We start from the raw sequence: 18,563 nt of genomic DNA, 5'->3' as shown, positions 1-18,563 counted from the left end.
CAAGTACTGCAAATGGGCTTATTTTTGGTTAAGGGTTAATACACTGAGAATGTATGACTTGAACAAAGTATTCCTCAAAGGGAAGGCTTTGTTTATATTCATAAGACAGTATCAATTGATATTCCTAAGAGACGACAGAGTAAAGGCACACTACATATCTGCAGTTTACCTCATGTGCTCATTACCTTTCCAAATTCTCCCATACTATATCACACACAAAACAGTATAACACTGTCCAAGGTAAGTTGATGAAATCATTGGTTTTTGGCACTAGAATAGGCATAACATTCTCCCCATAAAGAACTATTATGCAAGAAAGAAGAACTAAGTCTAGAATATCCAAATAAAGTTATATCTGATATGGAACTGGAATAAATACACTAACACAAACATTAAGATTTAAAATCCCAGTCTTCAAATACCATTCTAAAATATTAAACATTTCAGAATAAAATCTTTATTGTGCCCAGAAATTAAATTACTTGTAGAAGATTGAAAATATTCTTTGTATTAATACCTAATGTTACTGAAGACATACCAATGATAATTTAGTAGTTATGTTTAATGTAAACAGTTCAATACTCTGGCAGAAGAAGGATTGTGGTCTTTAAATTTTTCACGCTATTCAGGATTGTGTAGACCATGACATTTTTTTTCTCTATAATGCAAAAAAATAAGCTCAATTAAAATTCTGCTCTGTTTTCTAACTTCTGTTCAGCCTATTATGGGACTGAAACACAGAACAGAGAGATTAACTACTTCTTCTGTTTTTACTATGCAGTTTCAAAATAGGAAAGAAAAGCCATTCTACCAAGTTTCCACAATTAGAAGCCAATTGCCCTTCTTAGTTTTATACACATACTTTCCTTTCCCTTCCATCTCCAAACTGGGATCCAGTCTGTCTCCGTTATTATACCTCTGAGTAAAATACCCAAGAAACCCATCCAAGCCAATAAATAAGACTGTAAACAGAACATTGTACATAACTGACAAATATTTAAATGGACAACAGTGAACCAGGATGACAACATTTGAGAATTTGTGAGAGTATACCCAAACAACCCACAAATAAATTCTTTTCATGAAACAACCTTGATCTTCCAAGTGACTCTGAAGAAACAAACTGTACAAGAAAATGGAAATCAAGAGGTGAATGGGTTGCTACAGTCAATACTAAAGTAAGTTTCAGAGACTATGGCATATACCATAACAATATGATTAATTTTGCAACAGCAAGGGTAGATTTTTTTGGCTGATACCAAATGGCATTTTTGTGCTGGGCATTGTTTCTGTACATTTTTATTTTTTTATTGTAAGCATAATATCATCTACAGTACAATATTTATTTTAACACCACTTGCATTAAATACAGGTTGCTAATTTCATACATATGAGAACACAGGTGGAAAGATGCAATATCTCACTAGCAGGCAAGGATATAGGTGAAACCCCTAAACAGTAAATTCTTCCCCATCCAAAAGCAAGATTGACACACAAGGCTATGGAAATAAATCTCATTTGCAACATTAGCTGCTGATCAGATTTGAAATTATTCATGAATCACAATATGAAACTGAGAATTCTTCATACAGTCGCATGAAGAGCAAAGAGAAGGATAAGGTTCAAAATTAAACATCAATGACACAGGGAAATAAAATGTTCTACAGTACATATACTTCAATCACACATAGGTCAAGGTTTTCAAGATTCCTAAGAGAATGCTTTCTTTGGACAGGTGAGCATTTATTTATTTTTCAGCTTACCTCAAATTACACTCAATTTACACAAGCTGCAATATTCACACCTAATTCTCCAAGCTAACATAAACACTGGAGAAAAGCAAAGCTGGTTACTTCTTGGAATATTTATATCAAAATGCAGGTAAGTGATTTCAGACTAATTTTATAATATTTGATAGCTAGTTTTACAGAATGACCAACTTGCCCAATATAAAACAGTATGTGTAGTGTGAGAAGGCTTAAATCTAAGAATATCTAAACCTGTATTGTAAAATACTAAGTCCCATTACTGGCACAGTATGTTGTGTGTATTTTGTATATCAGTAAATTGTGTATTATCTTTCAAAATACAGATCTCAGTGTAATTTCTAATGGTAATTGTGTTGAAATTTATGATTTCTGCATTGCTTATGAGTAGGCCGTTCTTAAATATTATCTGTCAATTCCTGGATTGGCTCCATTGAAAAAAAAATAAATTAAAAAATAATCTCATCCTCATATTTTAGGATTCGGACAATACCATAGACAAAAATGCACATAAATCTGGAAGAAGGAAAACAGTAGGCATATACATGAGCACATACCCTACACAAATCTTTCCATAAGGCCTGAGAACTTGCCATAAAATCTGAAAGCCCTTAAAACACTGTCAAACAAATTTTAGTTCAGTTTTAAAATGCATTGGAAAGACCATGTAACTCTTCATATGTACTGAGTTTAGGCTGATAAAATCTCATCCTTACAAATGATCCAGTATTCAAGACTCACCTAAAATTGCAGGATCTCAGCCTAACAATTCATTGGATTCACCCAGTAACCTCATGGTAACTAAGCTCAAAGTAGTACAGTGGCAAATCACTTAAGCTGTGTACACAAGAAAAGTCAATTGAAGACAAGTGTTTGGACAATACACTGACTCAATACACATGGACTCAAAATAGCTCTCCATCATAAACAGATTGCCTAATGTAAAGAATGTCTCAAATGGAAAACAAAGATTCAAAAGAAAACAAAAAACCCCAAACCCTCCTCTCAGTTATCTGCCACAGTCAAAAGCACTGGGAGATCAGAACCTTGAGTCCGTCCACAATTAGTGTTATTTGGTTACACTATTCCTCACAAACCTCTAGCCTGACACAAGAGTTTAACTTCTAAATATAGTGTATATAGAATAATGTACAGAAACCAATTCTCAGCATTAAAAGATTTATCAACTGCTCTATTTGACAGGCCATGCGGAGTTATTTCCCTGATTTTAATTCATAATGCTCTGTATGGTCATAAAGAGTATCAAACATATTATATAGTAGTAATAACAGTGAAGACTATTAGATAGATAGATCTTATGAACAGAAAAACAATTTCCAAGCCACCATATCACAGTTAAGAGTTATGAGCTAGTCAGGTATACAGAGCCCTTTTCGTCCCCAGTGTTCTCACTTTCCAGTCACTGAAAGCAGTTAGTAATTAGTATTTCAAATCTTGAAAAACCAAGTACTCTTCTAAGAAGCCGTATTTTCTTTTAGATTTTCAGTTACTTCACTCTGCTATCCTAATGTATATCTTCATCATATGTTAAATTTCTCAGCAACATATACTCTTAAACGTAGATATATGAGTACATAATACATATAGACATACACCTATTTACCCAACACAGGTTGTTTACTGCCATAGCTACTTCTACTGTCTCCTGTTCTCTCACCCTATAAAATCTCAGAATTAATTATCTGAACTTAGTCTGATATATTTAAGAACAGGATCAGTCTGCAGTAAAGAGAGTAATAAGTAGAAAATCCAACACCACTTTGATAAATACATTAGAGTTAATTGAATTAATGAGCTATAGCTTACACGCCAAGAGTACTTGACATGTCCTTGTAGACTATGTTTCTCCAAACCCGTAGCATATCGTTGCTTGGTTCACTTGCTATTATAGTTGACATAGCACATCTTTCAATAGAAATGTATTTTAAATTATTCATTTTTTAAGAATAAGCATTTCAGGACTTGCTCTTAAAAAAAAAAAAAGAGTGCACAAGCACAAATGTACTAGAATGTGAAGGTAGGGCCAGATACAAGGATCAGAAATGAACACAAAACCAATCTGTCTGGGCCAGGTCATTGGTTCATATATAACCCAAATCAGCTGCAACTGAAAGCTACTGGTATCTGATAGTTACTAGTTTATAATCCATTAATACCTTTTACAGAAGGTGAAGCATGTTAAGTTTTCAGCAGCCAAGATAAAAGGCATGCTTCTGCCCTGAAGGGAGATGAAACATGCCAAACAAGAGAAATTACTGGGCATATTAGATATTTACTGTTCTATGAAGTGAACTGGAATTTGTTTCAGATACTTGTATGTTTCCTAGAAAGAAGTCTCAGAAGACAGGACAAGAACTGATGAAATTATTATTTCATATATAAGAGATCCTACTACATCATTGATGGAAAAGGAAACTAGAAGAGCACTATCTAAAATATACCTATAATATATTAGGGAATCTTCAAACATGGATGGTACTTAACTGGTGTACTGGCAAATCCTATTAAGGATAACAATTTTTACATCAAGAAGTAAGATATTTGTATTGGCCATTGGCACAGTTCACATTTGTGAATGCAGTTTCACATTTCATCTAAAAATATTGTTAAGGAATAAAATTTTACATATAGGCTTTCTTCAAATCATTTAAACCAGGTAGTGAGACAGAGTGCATTAATGGCATTAACGTCAGTGTCTCAAACACTCTGAGGAGATGATGCTATCGCAACTATAGGAAACTGACAGATGAAAATATGCCATGTTAGTAGGAAGTCCTCAGCAAAAGAGCATGGTACCAGAAGAAAACTGTGCCGATGGCCAATACAAATATCTTACTTCTTGATGTAAAAATTGTTATCCTTCATAGGATTTGCCAGTACACCAGTTAAGTACCATCCATGTTTGAAGATTCCCTAAGCACCAGTATGCACTGTACTGCCTTTTTTAGTCAGGTTTACTGAGTTCCTGTCTTTAAAATGAGGTCTGTGTAAGACATGCAAAACTCTTTAGGGATGACTGTACTTTATGGTAAATTATTCAATAGTTCACACCAAAAAAAAAAATAAATAAATAAAAGGATTTGTCTTGCTTCTGAAACTAAATCAACTATGCTATGGAAGGATCTCCAAAGCAAAGTGATCAAAGAATACGGCTCCTTTCCTTCTCTCTGCCTTCTCTCTGCCTTCCCCCTCCCCCAAATGTCCTAGCAATTCTAGGTAGCTTGGGGTGTGGTTTTTTCCTCTATTACTACATTCACTGTTTAATTTTATATCGAGAATCACATTTCAGAGAACCAAGGGAGGCCAAGCAACAAAGTTGTGTTTGTTCTCCAACAATGCAGCTCCTAACATCTCTATCTAAAATGAAAGCCCATTAGGGTAGAAATCACAACTAGTCTGTGAGTCTCTGGAGTTCTGAATCTCTCCCTAGCCGTTACATCCAATCGCCAGCAGAATTTTTTTCCTCCTACAAATATTTTTGATGCCAAAACATGTGACGATTAGAAAAAGGCTTACTGAAGTGTTTTATTACAGAAGATAAACTGGCAATATTTCATGCAAGAGTGTCTAACTTTAGGGTATCAGTGAATCCATAGCTGGCTTATTTCCACATAAAGTTGCTGACATTGCAAACTCAGTATTAGCTAGCAACACTGACAAGTTCAGATAAACCTACCAAACCAAGCACTAGTAACATTTGTTTCTTTACACGTCATCATTTAGAATATCCAACCAAGTTCCTAGCTAGACATACACTCTGCTCTATTTGTTTTGCTCTGAAAAGAAGTAGTATCAAGGAAATACAAATCACAAACCTACCTATACAAAGCAGAAGAGTGTCTCAAAAGAGCGTTAAGTCCCCTTATCCTACTCTGTTTTTCCAGCATCATTTTTTAGTAGGAATTCCAACATTCTGAACCAAAGATATAGCCTCACCTGTGCATTCATCTCTGTTACCGTCTGCCAGCCTTCTCTGACTATTTATCCACTTTGGCGGTCGCCATTTCACTAAGAACCTTCTTTATTAAAATACAAATAGCCACCATGCAAAAAGTCAGTAAAACTCAAAAAGAATATTTAAAATTAACACAGCAGTGTGAACCCTTGTCTGCAAATACACAGTGTCAAAGAATTTCACTTGCAATTAAACATTTAAGATCAAGATTCAAAGACAAAACTATTTATATTGCAGGCTTTTATCACGAAAGTACACTCCTAGGAAACTCTGAAAAGCAATGTAAAACTGGCAGACTCTAAGCTATGAAATCAGTAACTATGCAACCAACTCCTGCTTTAGTTTTAAGTTATATGGGTTTACCTGCAGATGCATCAGAAAAAAACAAGAGGGACTGGCTAATTAGACATAAAGCCAGCTGTCTCCTGCATTTCCCAGTACACAATGTTGCTTCTCTATTTACTCCTAGCATGTATTGCAACCTCATCTCAACAGATCAAGAAGTCACTGACAAGTAACACCAGCTGCAGTATAGTACAATTCATACATCATGTTAAAAAAATATTAAAAATATTTGCTAAACAGGATTTTGAGATTCTATTTCTCAATCTGCCTCTGATATCAAATAGGTTGAATATTTATGCAATTACACTCTAGCTACATCTTATGCTTAACTTCTGCTCACAAAATTAAATCATGCACAATTATTTTTTTTTTTTGTTGGGGTGGGTGGTGGTGGTGGTGGTGGAAGGAAAGGCATAATTCCCAAATATCTGTTAGATTTCAGATGTCAAATACTGTTACTTCACAAAATGCATGGCCCACTCAAACTGTCCTATCACAGACTTCCAGAGCATTGTTTTTCCAGAAGTCCCTCAAACCAAGACAACAAGGCTGTACTCTGCCTAACCCACAACCAACAGTGCAGTAAGAGCACTGAAAAAATGCAGGCCTAACAACAAAGGCAGCAAAAAATCATCTCTGCTGCCAACAAAATAAATCTTTTAGCTTACACTAAGTCAAGTGTCGCAGATAAAGAGCTGAGAGAATTCCAGAAACTCTCTTCACTTAGACATTAATAAAATAAACTACCATTTGTTCTAAAACAGTTAAAAAGGATAGCTTTCATAAGCTTTACTGCATCAAGAATGGATGTGCCCCAACTAGTTTCTGCTTCTCAGCTGATGAAGGATGAAATGTATAGAAGTGAAATCCAAAAAACTAACTTAAAACAAAAACAACACACCACCTTCCCTCCCCTCCCCCAAAGAACTATATTTCCATGTCTTTTAAAATATTTTATATTAACTTTGGTGTTAGTTCTTTTTTTCAGATTTTTTCCCAATCTCTTCTCAATACTTTTGTTTTCCTTCTAATGGTTCTGTATTGTAGGACACATTGTCTTTCTTACAGCTTCTTCCCAGCTGCCTTTTCTAGCAGGGGAAAATAAAAAAAAAAAGTAATGAAACCAACTTTATTCAAGGAAAATTTTCCATGAATAGATGCAAGGAATCATTGCTACTCACTGTAAAAGATGCAGAAAGCTTTTAAACAGAATAAGCTGAATTAAGTTGCAATACTGGGAAACTTTTAGAAATATTTTTTAATTTCTATTCCAAATGGTATTATTTCCAAAGATATTAATGAATGAGCAATTTCTACATCTATGGTTGCTAACTTGGATATATTTTATGTGGATTGAACTATGTCAGCCACTAAAAAGGACAAAGAACAATGTTGTTGATTCAGTATAACTTCTATATCCACTACTTCTGAGTGCGACAACTGGGTGGGTTAAATAAAGACATACTGCAGAAGTCTTCACGGGCCTTTGAAAGTCACAAAAGTCAGGGAGAGTTTGGTGGCCTCAGAACACAAATTCAGCATGCCAACATGCAACCTAAAACATTTTGATGAAACAAGGGACAAGAATCCCAATTTAGAAACAGACTGACCAGCAGCTGTCCTCATAGTTCATTCTCTAGAGACAGGAAAGGAGTTACCCAGTAATCCTGAAAACAAACTAAAATTTTACAAGGCATACTCTGAAGTTATTTTTAGCAGGCCATGCAAATTAAAACCGTACAGGCTATCATCTCCTGCACCCAAAGAGCTGTAAGAAGCCAATACCAAGCTGGGGGAGGAAGAGGTCTGAGGCTAGGAGTCTGTCATCAGTTTTGGGGCAGGCAGCTAGAAGAGTCTGCTATTATAGCACCCAGAAGTTTCACATAGACACAGGCAGCTCCCAGCCTCTTATTTTTTATATTCGCCATCCATGTAGCTATTACAGTGCATCCTAATTAGTAGATCAGCAAAGTAAAAATCTTACACCCAGTTTAGCCTGTTTTTTAAGAGTCTATGAAGCAATAGCTCTCTTAACATCTACCTAAACAATTTTGGAGCATTTAATTTACTGACTGGAACAATACCCAAGAGGCATAAACCCCAGTACTAACTAGATATTTTGCTTTAACCCAGACAGCTCTGTGCACCTTCAACAATAATGGCAGTGTCATTACCATAAATATTTCAGATTGCTCAGAGTCCCCATATTCCTCAATACAAACAGAACAACACTTCAGCAAATGCCACGAATGCTGTGTAAGAAACCACATTTGAATGAAGAACCATACCGAAACTCATGGAAAATACCGCATAGCGGGCACCATAAATAGTCACTTTACATGATTTTGGTAACAGACCATTATCTCCTTTGTAAGAATCATGTGGGGAAAAAAATAAAAGCCAAACCTCTGGCAGGTTTTCCACATGCTACCCTTTCATATTAGACAATGTCAGAATTTAGTCACATTTTCCAGGCCGAATACTGTATGCATTGATAACTTCAGTGCTTTTTAAAAGTATGCATAAGACAATGCCAAGTGTACATAAGAAAAACAAATGCACAGCTAAGTCACAGGTTAAAACTGCTAATAGCAGTTTATATTATATAGCTCCTCTGCCTTGAGTATTCCAATAAATACAAAATATAATCATTACACCTGAATTCTTGCAAATTGCATGGCAGAATCAAATTAACAAATACCAGACGTGAACTTTCATGAGAAATTAGCTCAGAATCAATCCTTTAAGGAAGTAAAAAAATATCCTAGGTAGAGAAAAAATAAAAAAAGTAAAAATTTGCTACATACTGTAAATACTGTATGAGTCATTTGCAGAAACAAAGATCTAAGTGCAATAAATAGCCAATCAAGAAGTCCTATATATGCTGACAAAAAATGAGCAAAGACTCTTCCATATTCTCACTCTTCCTGCATCAAGCTGTAGAATTGCAGAACTTGTTTTATGAGTTTATATAAATTTAAATATATATGCATAAATATATAAAAATTATAATCCCATAGAGAAAGCTGTAGGTGATATTCAAACTGAATATCCAGAAAAGCAACAAGAACAAAGATGATTTTACATAAAAATTAAGTCTGTTTTAGATACCATAACCTGTTCACATAAGGGCTATGAAACACATTGCAAACCAAATAAAACCATGTAACCAATCTACTTTTACTTTGGTTTTAAATAAACACTCCCCAACAAACAGTCACAAGACTAGAAATCCAGATACTTCACAAAGTATTCAAATTGTCTGAAGGGTACAGTTCAGATTTACTTAATATAATGTAGGTCAAATTGAGTTGGACTTCCCTGCTGCCTCAATAGACTAAGAAAGTTGAGGATCAAAGCAAGACTTTGGAAATGGTTTGTTCCACTGACCAGATCAACCCAACAGACAAGTCTAACATTACATTGCTATTGGTATTATACAGAAAATATGTTATACCATGCAGTTTAGTCACATAGAAACGGTGCTTCCTTTATTAAGTTTAATGTTTCAATTATAAAGAAAGAAAGAAAACACACACACTAGCCATTTGTCTGAGGTGAAGCAGACCAATTGATTCACTGGAAAAAAAATGACAACACATTTACACAAAAGTTACTGTCAATCAATTAATAGACCAGTTACCAACTGTTCCAAGCTGGGACAGGGATGAAAAGGCAGCTGAGTGGTAAGTTTTCATGACAAATGCCGTAGATCACCACAATGTAAGACTGGATAGGACAGCTGTCAGAATTCACCAAAAGAAAATTTGAGTATTCACACATTTGAAGAGCAATTCTGCAACGCAAACATTCTCAAACTACCTTAAAATAGGTATAGATACTAATACAAATCCTTCAGCATGATCATTACACAGCAGCTCAGGCAAGTTTATTCTATTAACCCAAAAGCATAAGCACTTTAGCAATAAAACTAGCAGTTGTATTGAAAGGACGTGAGAACTGTTTAAATCTAGTTTAGGTATGTCTAAAAAGGAAAACTGTAATTGTCTGTTCTACAACACATGTCTAGAAGAGCACATTCTGAATACTTCTAGTATGCTAGAACTTACAGTTTCAACACTATTTTCCCTGCTACAGTCATCTTTGGCCTTTCAGTGAGAGCTTACTTAGTTACATAGAACAGTTAAGTTGCTTAAATTGAATTGTAAAACCACAAAAGTTAGATTTCAATAAGACTGTAGCCCTTAAACTGTGCAAAACTAAAAGCTTAAGTTAATTCTCATAATGAGATCACTATTGTAGCATTTTCAGAATGCTCTTCAGAGTAGAACAAGATGTTTTCTTCAAGTTCAAAGCTTTACAAAATGATAAATCTGTATTATTCTCAGGATTTATATTTTTTTTAAGAGTATCAATGGTTCAAGAAAAAAACTGGTCACAGAAACACTGTTTTACACCCTACACCTCTCAACCTTTAGAAGAAAACAAAGCACTGCTTCTAGAAGTAACAACTTTTCTAACAGCAGCCTCTGAAACTCCTCAAGAAAGAAGTCTAATTTGCCAACTTACAGTCTTACTAGCACAACTGAAATTATTTCAATATTCTTGAAATATATTATTTAAACAAAATAAAATGGTAAATATAATAAAAGGGGCAAAAATTTGAACATTTCTTTTACCAAAATTAACAAAGCAAGACTACAATTATGCACAGAAATACAGTAACAAGACTGACATAAGCGTTTTTTGAGTATTTTTCTCATTCTGTAACATTCCACCCATTTTCCAAATATAATGTGTTTTGTTAACTACTTTCAAAATTTACTCACCTGTCTCCCAGATGAATTTCCTTAGCACTCTAAATTTATAGTCTCTATAGAAAAGAAGAGTCTGTACTAAGGCAAAAATCTCTGATCCCCCTTCTATATTAAAGAATAATAATCGTCACCATCGTCATTATGGAACATAAATTTCAAGTAAAAACTGAACCACTGCTCTAATAGGAAGTGGAAACAGTGGTTAAAACAATGTTGTACCATATACATCCCCCCCAACTTTTTTTTTTTTTAAAAAAAAGGACACATTTGTTCATTCATTTGAAAGATAAGTCTTCCTGTGGGAAAACAGAAACAGTCTAATTTTGAGAACTGTGCTTCCTGATCACCTGAATATCCCAGGTGCACATTAACACACAGTACTCTGCAAAATTTTACTTAACAACATCTTTGAGGCTGCCAAAAAAACTCTAACACTGTGCAGAAACGGGAGGATGCTTTCCCTAGTAAAGACATCATGTTAAACTACTCCCGAGTTGTACAAGCTAATACTGAAGATGTTGATGCTGAGAAGTATCAACAGCAAGGGAATTTTATTGTTTAACCTAAATTAATTTGGTTACCAATAGCTTAGGCTCAGACAAGCCCTTGCAAGGTAAACGTGAAGTTCCCATCTTTACTTCACAAAATCTCACTCTTAGTTGCTGTATACACATGTACCTCTCACAACAAACAAAAATGACACATAAATTCCACTGCCCTTTTCCTTCTTCTAAGATACGCATATTGCGTATCACCTTTAAAGTGGACCAAACTAGGAATAAATGCACTTTAAATGTCTCCCTACATTTTCATGATTTAACAGCCAAAATATCAAAACATCCATCTTCAAAAGACTGCTCTCCCTGTCCACTGCAAACAGTCCAGACATGCAAACTCAGGAACCTAAACACAGAAAAGATGAGTCAAGCCCTAAGAGCCTACATGCTGTCAACCACGAGTATTTTAAGTTCTTATTTCTTCCCTTTGAAGAAGGGGAATGAAAAAAAAAAACAAACACCCAACTCAAATCTCTATTCCTTTTCAGGTTTTCTAACTTTTTCAGTTTGGCTGACACAAAACACTTGGTGGAAGAATTTTTCAACAGTATCTTCACCTGGAAGATCAGTTTTTTGTAAGTATCAACTTGGCTGTGGGAAGGTGTGGTGTTAGGTGCTTTTGATTTTGTGGGAGAGAAGTTTTGCATGCTTCTTATTTCTGAAATATCAGCACTAGTTGTGTTCCAGATTATTTGATTATTTGCATTGCAACAGGCGCTTTCGGGCATCTCTGGGCTATTTATAGGACTTAAATTGTTTATCCTCAAGAAGTATATTTGAGTGTCAAAACTCACTCCGTAACATACTGTCAAGTTCATAACATCAGAGAAAGAATACTGCATTTTTTTTCTGCAATCAGCTCAATATCCAAGATTAAGGCAAAAGAAACAAGTTACAGGCAAACACCGGCCATTTACCTCAACACTGACTTTAAACACTGAAGACAGAAAAGCAGAAATGTGAACTTTCAATTTTCACATGTTAAAACTTCTTCCATATACTCTCACTTTTTTGACCTTTCTGGAAGATAAAAGAGAATATTTGTTTCAATCCATCTTTTTCCAGCCTAATGAGAACAAGAACCTCATAGGAAAGGATCTGTTGCTGCCTGCTCCACAATAAACATTATGCTACCAAAATTCACCTCAGCAGCGGATAACAGGAAAAGCAAGAGAAGAAAGTTGAGTCACACCTGGTCATTTTCTCTCTAGAACATCAGCTATAACAATACTAAGGATTTATTTTGGGACAAGTATGATCTTGTGGGAGGGGAAAATGAAGCAAGAAACACAGAGTGAAAAAAAAAAATCAAGTCATTTAGCTTTATGCCTAAAGTCTCAAAGATGTATAAATGTAATGGTGAATTCAGGTCACCATCACAGTCACAACATTCAGACCATGTTTTCTTTCAAAACTTGTGGTATTTAAGAACATGGCCAAGTAAAATCATGGATTACTACTTATCACTTCAGTATCAAGGAAAGGTGACAAAACAGGAAAACAATGCTCACACATCCCTTAGAATACAATATTTAAAGTAAGTGAGGACCTCAGTAGTGAAACCAAAGACAGCACTTGGCAAGAAACAAAACTAATTTGAGCCCCATGAGGAAGAAAAAAAAACCACAACCAAACAAAAAAAAACCAACAAAGAAACAGCAGCATGGCTTATTAGTAAAGAACAACTTAGCTATTCTGGTGAAGAATTTTTTACTTAAGAATATACACAGGAAAAATAGTACTGTAAGGTCCTATACAAGAGCAGATTCCTTCTTAGAGCATTGTACTACAGTTCTGTACCTACAGTCCTGCTGATATAATGCCATTAGAAATATATCTGGCTAGCACATTTGTGTGTGAAATTAAGTATTTAAAAATATGTTGCACCTCATTTTTCCCATGTACTTCTTAAACTTTTCCCATGCTCATAAAAATTAAAATACTGGTTTGCCCAATTTTTTATTCTGCATTTATTTAGTATAAAGCACTTCATGGGAACAGTTGTTTGAAAAGAATCTTTTAGCATGAAAATATTATTAAAATATGTCAATCAATTGAATAGATTTACAAAACTCCATTTAAATTTATAAAGCCTGCTATGGAATTCATTGCACTTTGAAAAATGGGCAAGAAACATCTCACAGGAGAGAAGACAAGAATAAGTTTGTCATCTTTCTCCTCCTGGAGTTCTCTTCCTTCCCCCTTCCCTATGATCATATATTTAATTTAGGAACATTAAATTTGTTCTCCCAACTTCACCTACCCAAAAGTGAAGAAATACCTTCTGGTTTTCTTGTACTTACTATTCTAGTATACCTAAATTACTATGTTATTATGGCATAATTAAAGATTTAATATCTCTGTTACAGGATATATGTCAGGTGTCTGACTGCAGCCTGTCTGACTACTGGAAAGTCGCTCTTGTTAAATGCTCATCAAAACCATGTATGATTCAGAAAATATGCCGCTAGTGTTCATAGTCTCTCTCTTCCATGGACCAGACCTACAAAAAGTTTGATATGGGTTCAGATAAGCATTGGTGGACCATGAACTTTCAGCAGTTAGGTTTCAATGAACATAGTAGTCGTGGCATATAAATTCTCGCTTCTGTGTGGCACAGAACTACCTCAATCTTGGCACAGCCGAGTATGTAAACTCAACCGAGATTCACAGAATATTTCAGCCTGGTCTGTGCAGCAGTTTCTGAGTATGCTGAGCAAATACTCGTATTTCGGCATCCTTTGAAAGGGAAAATCAATTCAAAACCAGAATTGGACAACCAGGCACCTTCAACAGCTCCAGAGCAAGAGCACTCACCTTTCATGTAAGAGGAATGTTTAAAAAACCATACATCTCAAAGATGCAAAGCCACATCTTCACCCTCTGAGGAAGCACCCTCAAATATTCTTCCTGTTCAACCTCTCCTAGTGCCAGAAATCAGTATGTACCCCATTACTGTGCTCTCTCAAACCCAGCAACTTCACTTTATCAACTAAATAGTAGGGCACTTTCCCCAAAAGCATATCTACACTCTAGTCTGTGCTCCCAATGCCTTTTACCAAAGGGCCCACAAAAATGAAAACAAAGGTTGAGTCATGGGATGTTTGAGGGAGATAAATGTCCTCCCAACCATCATGCTAAGCTGTTCCTCCCTTTTGCTCTTCTTCCCTCATGATAAGTTCTTTGCTAAACCAGGCACAGTATCCAACAGAAATCAGAGAACACATGCAAACCAGCCTGCATTATGGTGGTCAGGTTAACGGATTTTAATCCTCTTAGACTGTGAAGGTTATTTAAAAGAGTAGTTGTTATAGTCAAAGCAGGTACTGCTTCCATTTATTATTTTTTTTTTAATTTTTATATGAACTTTACTTCATCCTTCAAGAGAAGGTGCCTAAAGTCAGGGATAACCACAATCTTACAGACACCAACGTCATTTTGTTACCGTAAATATTAGACATAAACAGCTGTAAGTGCATGGAGTTCCTCCTTATTTTGCTACTTTCCCAAGTTGATAGTTTTCAAGGACATAGTGCTTCTAAGCCTGGGTGTTTATAAGCAACAACATTCTAGTAGAGAAGACAGCAGAGCTTCCTGTCCTGCAATTTCTGGGTATCCCCATCCCCCCCCACAAACATCTCCAAGTATGCCAAATAGAGCACATAGCTTTCCAGAACATCAGCAGGGAAAAAAATGGCTATTCTTATGACATTCTTATTCTTTGACAGCAATCAAACTGCATGCAACCCTAACTTGCTGTACTGAAATTGATGACAGTACATTAATCTCATCTATTTGTGCAGGGAGATCAAAATGGAGGACAGGGCAGTATTGACTTAAACCACTGCTAATAAAAATATTTTAGATTTACTCTTTCAGCACATGTGATAGAAACCTAAACTGTACTTAACCAACTTAATTAAAAAAGGTTTAAGCCAAGCATAGATGAGTTTTATCAAGCTAAACTGCACATCTACATATTATTCTGCAGTATTCTACACTGATTTAACTTGCAGCCCATTTAACTCAGGAACGCTACGTAGCATGTTAGTGGGTGCGCACAGAGCAGCCCAACCTCAAGCGTTGCCAGCTCAGATCGCAGCAGCACTACAGACATTAGTGCAGAGCACTGCATCTTTTATGAACTCTGCCACTCAGAGGCAGGCATCAAGTGTGCTCAGTTTCAGTATCACTTTGAGGCCCCTGTACTGCTTCCTGGTCAGGAGCTAGATCTTCTCCCTCCCCACAGCCTTCTGCTGAGGTGCACAGGCATGTCACACATTTATTTTAAAACCAACTTACAGTAAGTCAGCTCAGTTTCTTTAATAAGGCCTTATCTATTTATCTGTGCACATTTTTATACCCTTGAAGTTTTGCATTTTGTCCTCCTTCTCCCTATAAAACAACCAACGCCACAGCTGCTAAGAGATGCAAAGAACGGTCATCTTCTCAGAGCTAGTTGAGAAAAGAAGAAATGGGGGAAAAAATATCAAGCTGGGGAAGACAGAGAAGGGAGACTGTTCTTTGAGTATTCTGTCAGTGCCCTGATAGGCAGCTGTCTGCTCCTTTTACATTTTATTCCCTTCTCTGTGTCTTCATATCAAGCAGCCCCACTTTAAGTCTCTCTTTCTGCCTTGAAGAACTTTCCTCTTGCTTAACCTCTAAACAGCACATTAAAGAACACTCTAAAAAAGATACGCTATTTGAAATTGGCTATCGATCATTTCCACATTTCTTCATTGGCCTCAGGAACATTTCCATGACTATATGACTTCTTTAAAAACTACTATTTTTCTGCAGCCTGCGCTTCACTTTAAGTCATAATCCTCTGTGTCCACTGTATCCACAGCAACTAATCATGACGTAACAAAAAAGATCAACCACTTCTGGTGAGGAAAAAAAGCATCACAAACCTTTAAAGCAGTCTTGTATTAATCTCAATTTCTCAATGAAATGCCTGTTCGTATTTCAAAATGGAAAAATCATCTCAAAAAGCAACACAATTCAAGAGAAGATAACATGGTCTTCACCAGACACAACATTCTCAGGCCTTTCCAACTCGATTTTTAAAGACATATTAAAACTATCACTTCACTAAGAAAAGGGTTGAAATCGCACCCTTTTGGCTATGGAAAGCTTAAGGGCAATTAAGACTTACAGCACTTACTGGAATAAAACTATCCAAAATTATTTCACTGTCCTATAAAGAAAAAAAGAATAAAATTTCTGTATAGTTGAAGGTACAAGCCTTCAAACCAGGTGCAGAAATATATGTAACTATATGTATGTAAGCTCAAATACAATGCGCAGACAGATACGGTGGATATGAACACAACGAACATGACCACTGACGTCTGAAATGCCAATTCATTAAATACATGCATTTAGTCTGCAATGCCACTGACTACAGGCAGTTTTTAATAAGCGTGGTAGGTGTGAGACACAACCTTGCCTTCTACCAAAAATTCTACACACGCAAAGCATCTTTGCATCTACATTCAGGGCAACGGCGTGCTGGCATTTTGAAACGTACTTGGCTGTAGTCAGTTAACCTGTTTGATCTCTTCACTGGCCCGACAACTACATTTAAATGATGAATCTTCTATCATGATGCAGGTAAATGAAGTTAAACCAGACACATCAGGTTTTACACCAAAAGGTCTTTCGGCTTCAGCCAGCGGCTGCCCCCGTCTCACAGACGGGCCAAACGCGGCTACAGGTTCGTTCAGCTGCAGATCAAAGCCGCGATCTCGCAGCCGGGGCCGCCGACACCGGCAGCAGCGGGGGCTCGCCCTCGCTCCGCACCGGGGACAGACAATGCCGGCAGCTCCCCCGGCTCACAGCTCGGCTCCCCAGCTACGCGAAGGCTGCGGCGCGTCTCCTCAGCCGCCTACCGCCACCACAGGCAGCCCTGCGGCGCCCAGCGGCCGCGGAGGCCGCCCGCCAGCCCCCTCCCCAGCGCCGCCGTTCCCTCTGTGTCGGGGAGCGGGGAGCGGAATCGCCCCCAACGGCACCTGCCGCCTGTTAAACGGCCGCCGGTCAACCCTGCTGCCTCCGAACGGGCCCACAGCGCCCGAGCGGCCGCGGCTCTGGGGCGCGGCAGGGGTAAGAAAGCAGCGGAGGCGCCCAAAAAGGAGGGCGCCGGGAAGGGACGGAGGCAGCCGGCTGCTGACTACCTCCTCCCGCCGGGCACGGCCGCAGGCAGTCACCTGGGCAGCTCCTTTGTTCCTCCCCGGTCCCGCCGCCTCGCCCCTTCCGCACTCACCCACGGTGGCCAGGGTCTCCAGGTCCTCCAGCTTGTAGGCGGCGGGCTCGGGCGCGGCGGGCTCGCCGGCACCGGCGGGGCTGGGGGCCAGCGCGGCGGGCTGAGGCGCGGCTAGCCCCGCCGCCGCCTCGCCGCCGCTCTTCGCCCCCATTTTGGCCTTGGCGGCGCTGAAGGCGTCCATGGGGCCGAGCGGGCGCCCCGCAGCCGCTCAGCACATGGAGAAGGGCGAGCCGGACCGGCGAGGGGAAGGGGGAAGAGAGGGAACGGCGGGGACGCAAAGTTTCAGTCTTCAGCAGGCGGGGTGGCTGCTCCCGGGGGCTGGATCCCGTTCCCGCTGCCGCCTCTGAGGGGGCGCGGAACCCTTCAGCATCGCGGCCGGCCGCCGCGCCTCCCGCCACTCGCAGCAGGCACGGCCGCGCCGCGCAGGCAGACAATGGCGAGGGCGAGCCCAGCCGCGCCGCGCCGTGCCGAGCCGTGCCGAGCCGCGCGGCGCCACACGCGGGGCGGAGGGGCGGGGTCTGCCTGCCTGCCGCTGCGGCACGGTCCCGCAGAGGGCTGGCGGGCTGGGCGGGGGAAGGCGCGGCCCCGCCGCACGGCGGGAGCGCGGAGCTCGCCCCCCGCCGCGGGCGCAGCCCGGGGGGTTCTGGTAGCGCCGGTGCCCTTTGCTCGTCCTTCCCCGCGCCCGGCCCGAGAGGCGGCGCGGCTGCGGGGGGAACGGGGCGGGGGGGAGCTGCCGGCTGCCGCGCCTGCCCCCGCGCTCCCTCGGTGCCGTGGCTGCCGGGGGACGGGGACAGGTCCCGTCCGCTCCGCACGGAAAGTTGGCGATGACGGCCTCCTGGCCCACCTGGCTTCACACCGACAGCTCTGCGGAGCGTC

At 39.0% G+C, this 18,563-nt stretch overlaps 1 protein-coding gene across 1 annotated transcript in view; it reads right to left on the bottom strand.

Annotated features, from left to right (window-relative positions):
- Positions 1-18,156, bottom strand: part of PRKX (protein kinase cAMP-dependent X-linked catalytic subunit) — a 63,083-nt gene extending 44,927 nt beyond the window's left edge. Inside the window, exon 1 of the mRNA XM_055702418.1 lies at positions 17,688-18,156. Coding sequence (XP_055558393.1) covers positions 17,688-17,868 — 181 coding nt within the window. The 5' untranslated portion in view covers positions 17,869-18,156. The remainder of the gene's footprint in view (positions 1-17,687) is intronic.
- Positions 18,157-18,563: the final 407 nt, after the last annotated feature.

The sequence above is a fragment of the Falco cherrug genome, chromosome 2, assembly GCF_023634085.1.
Source record: "Falco cherrug isolate bFalChe1 chromosome 2, bFalChe1.pri, whole genome shotgun sequence".
Classification (NCBI taxonomy): Eukaryota; Metazoa; Chordata; class Aves; order Falconiformes; family Falconidae; genus Falco; species Falco cherrug.
The sequence above is the reverse complement of the archived record's forward strand: the minus strand, read 5'-3'. Positions and strand labels throughout refer to the sequence as shown.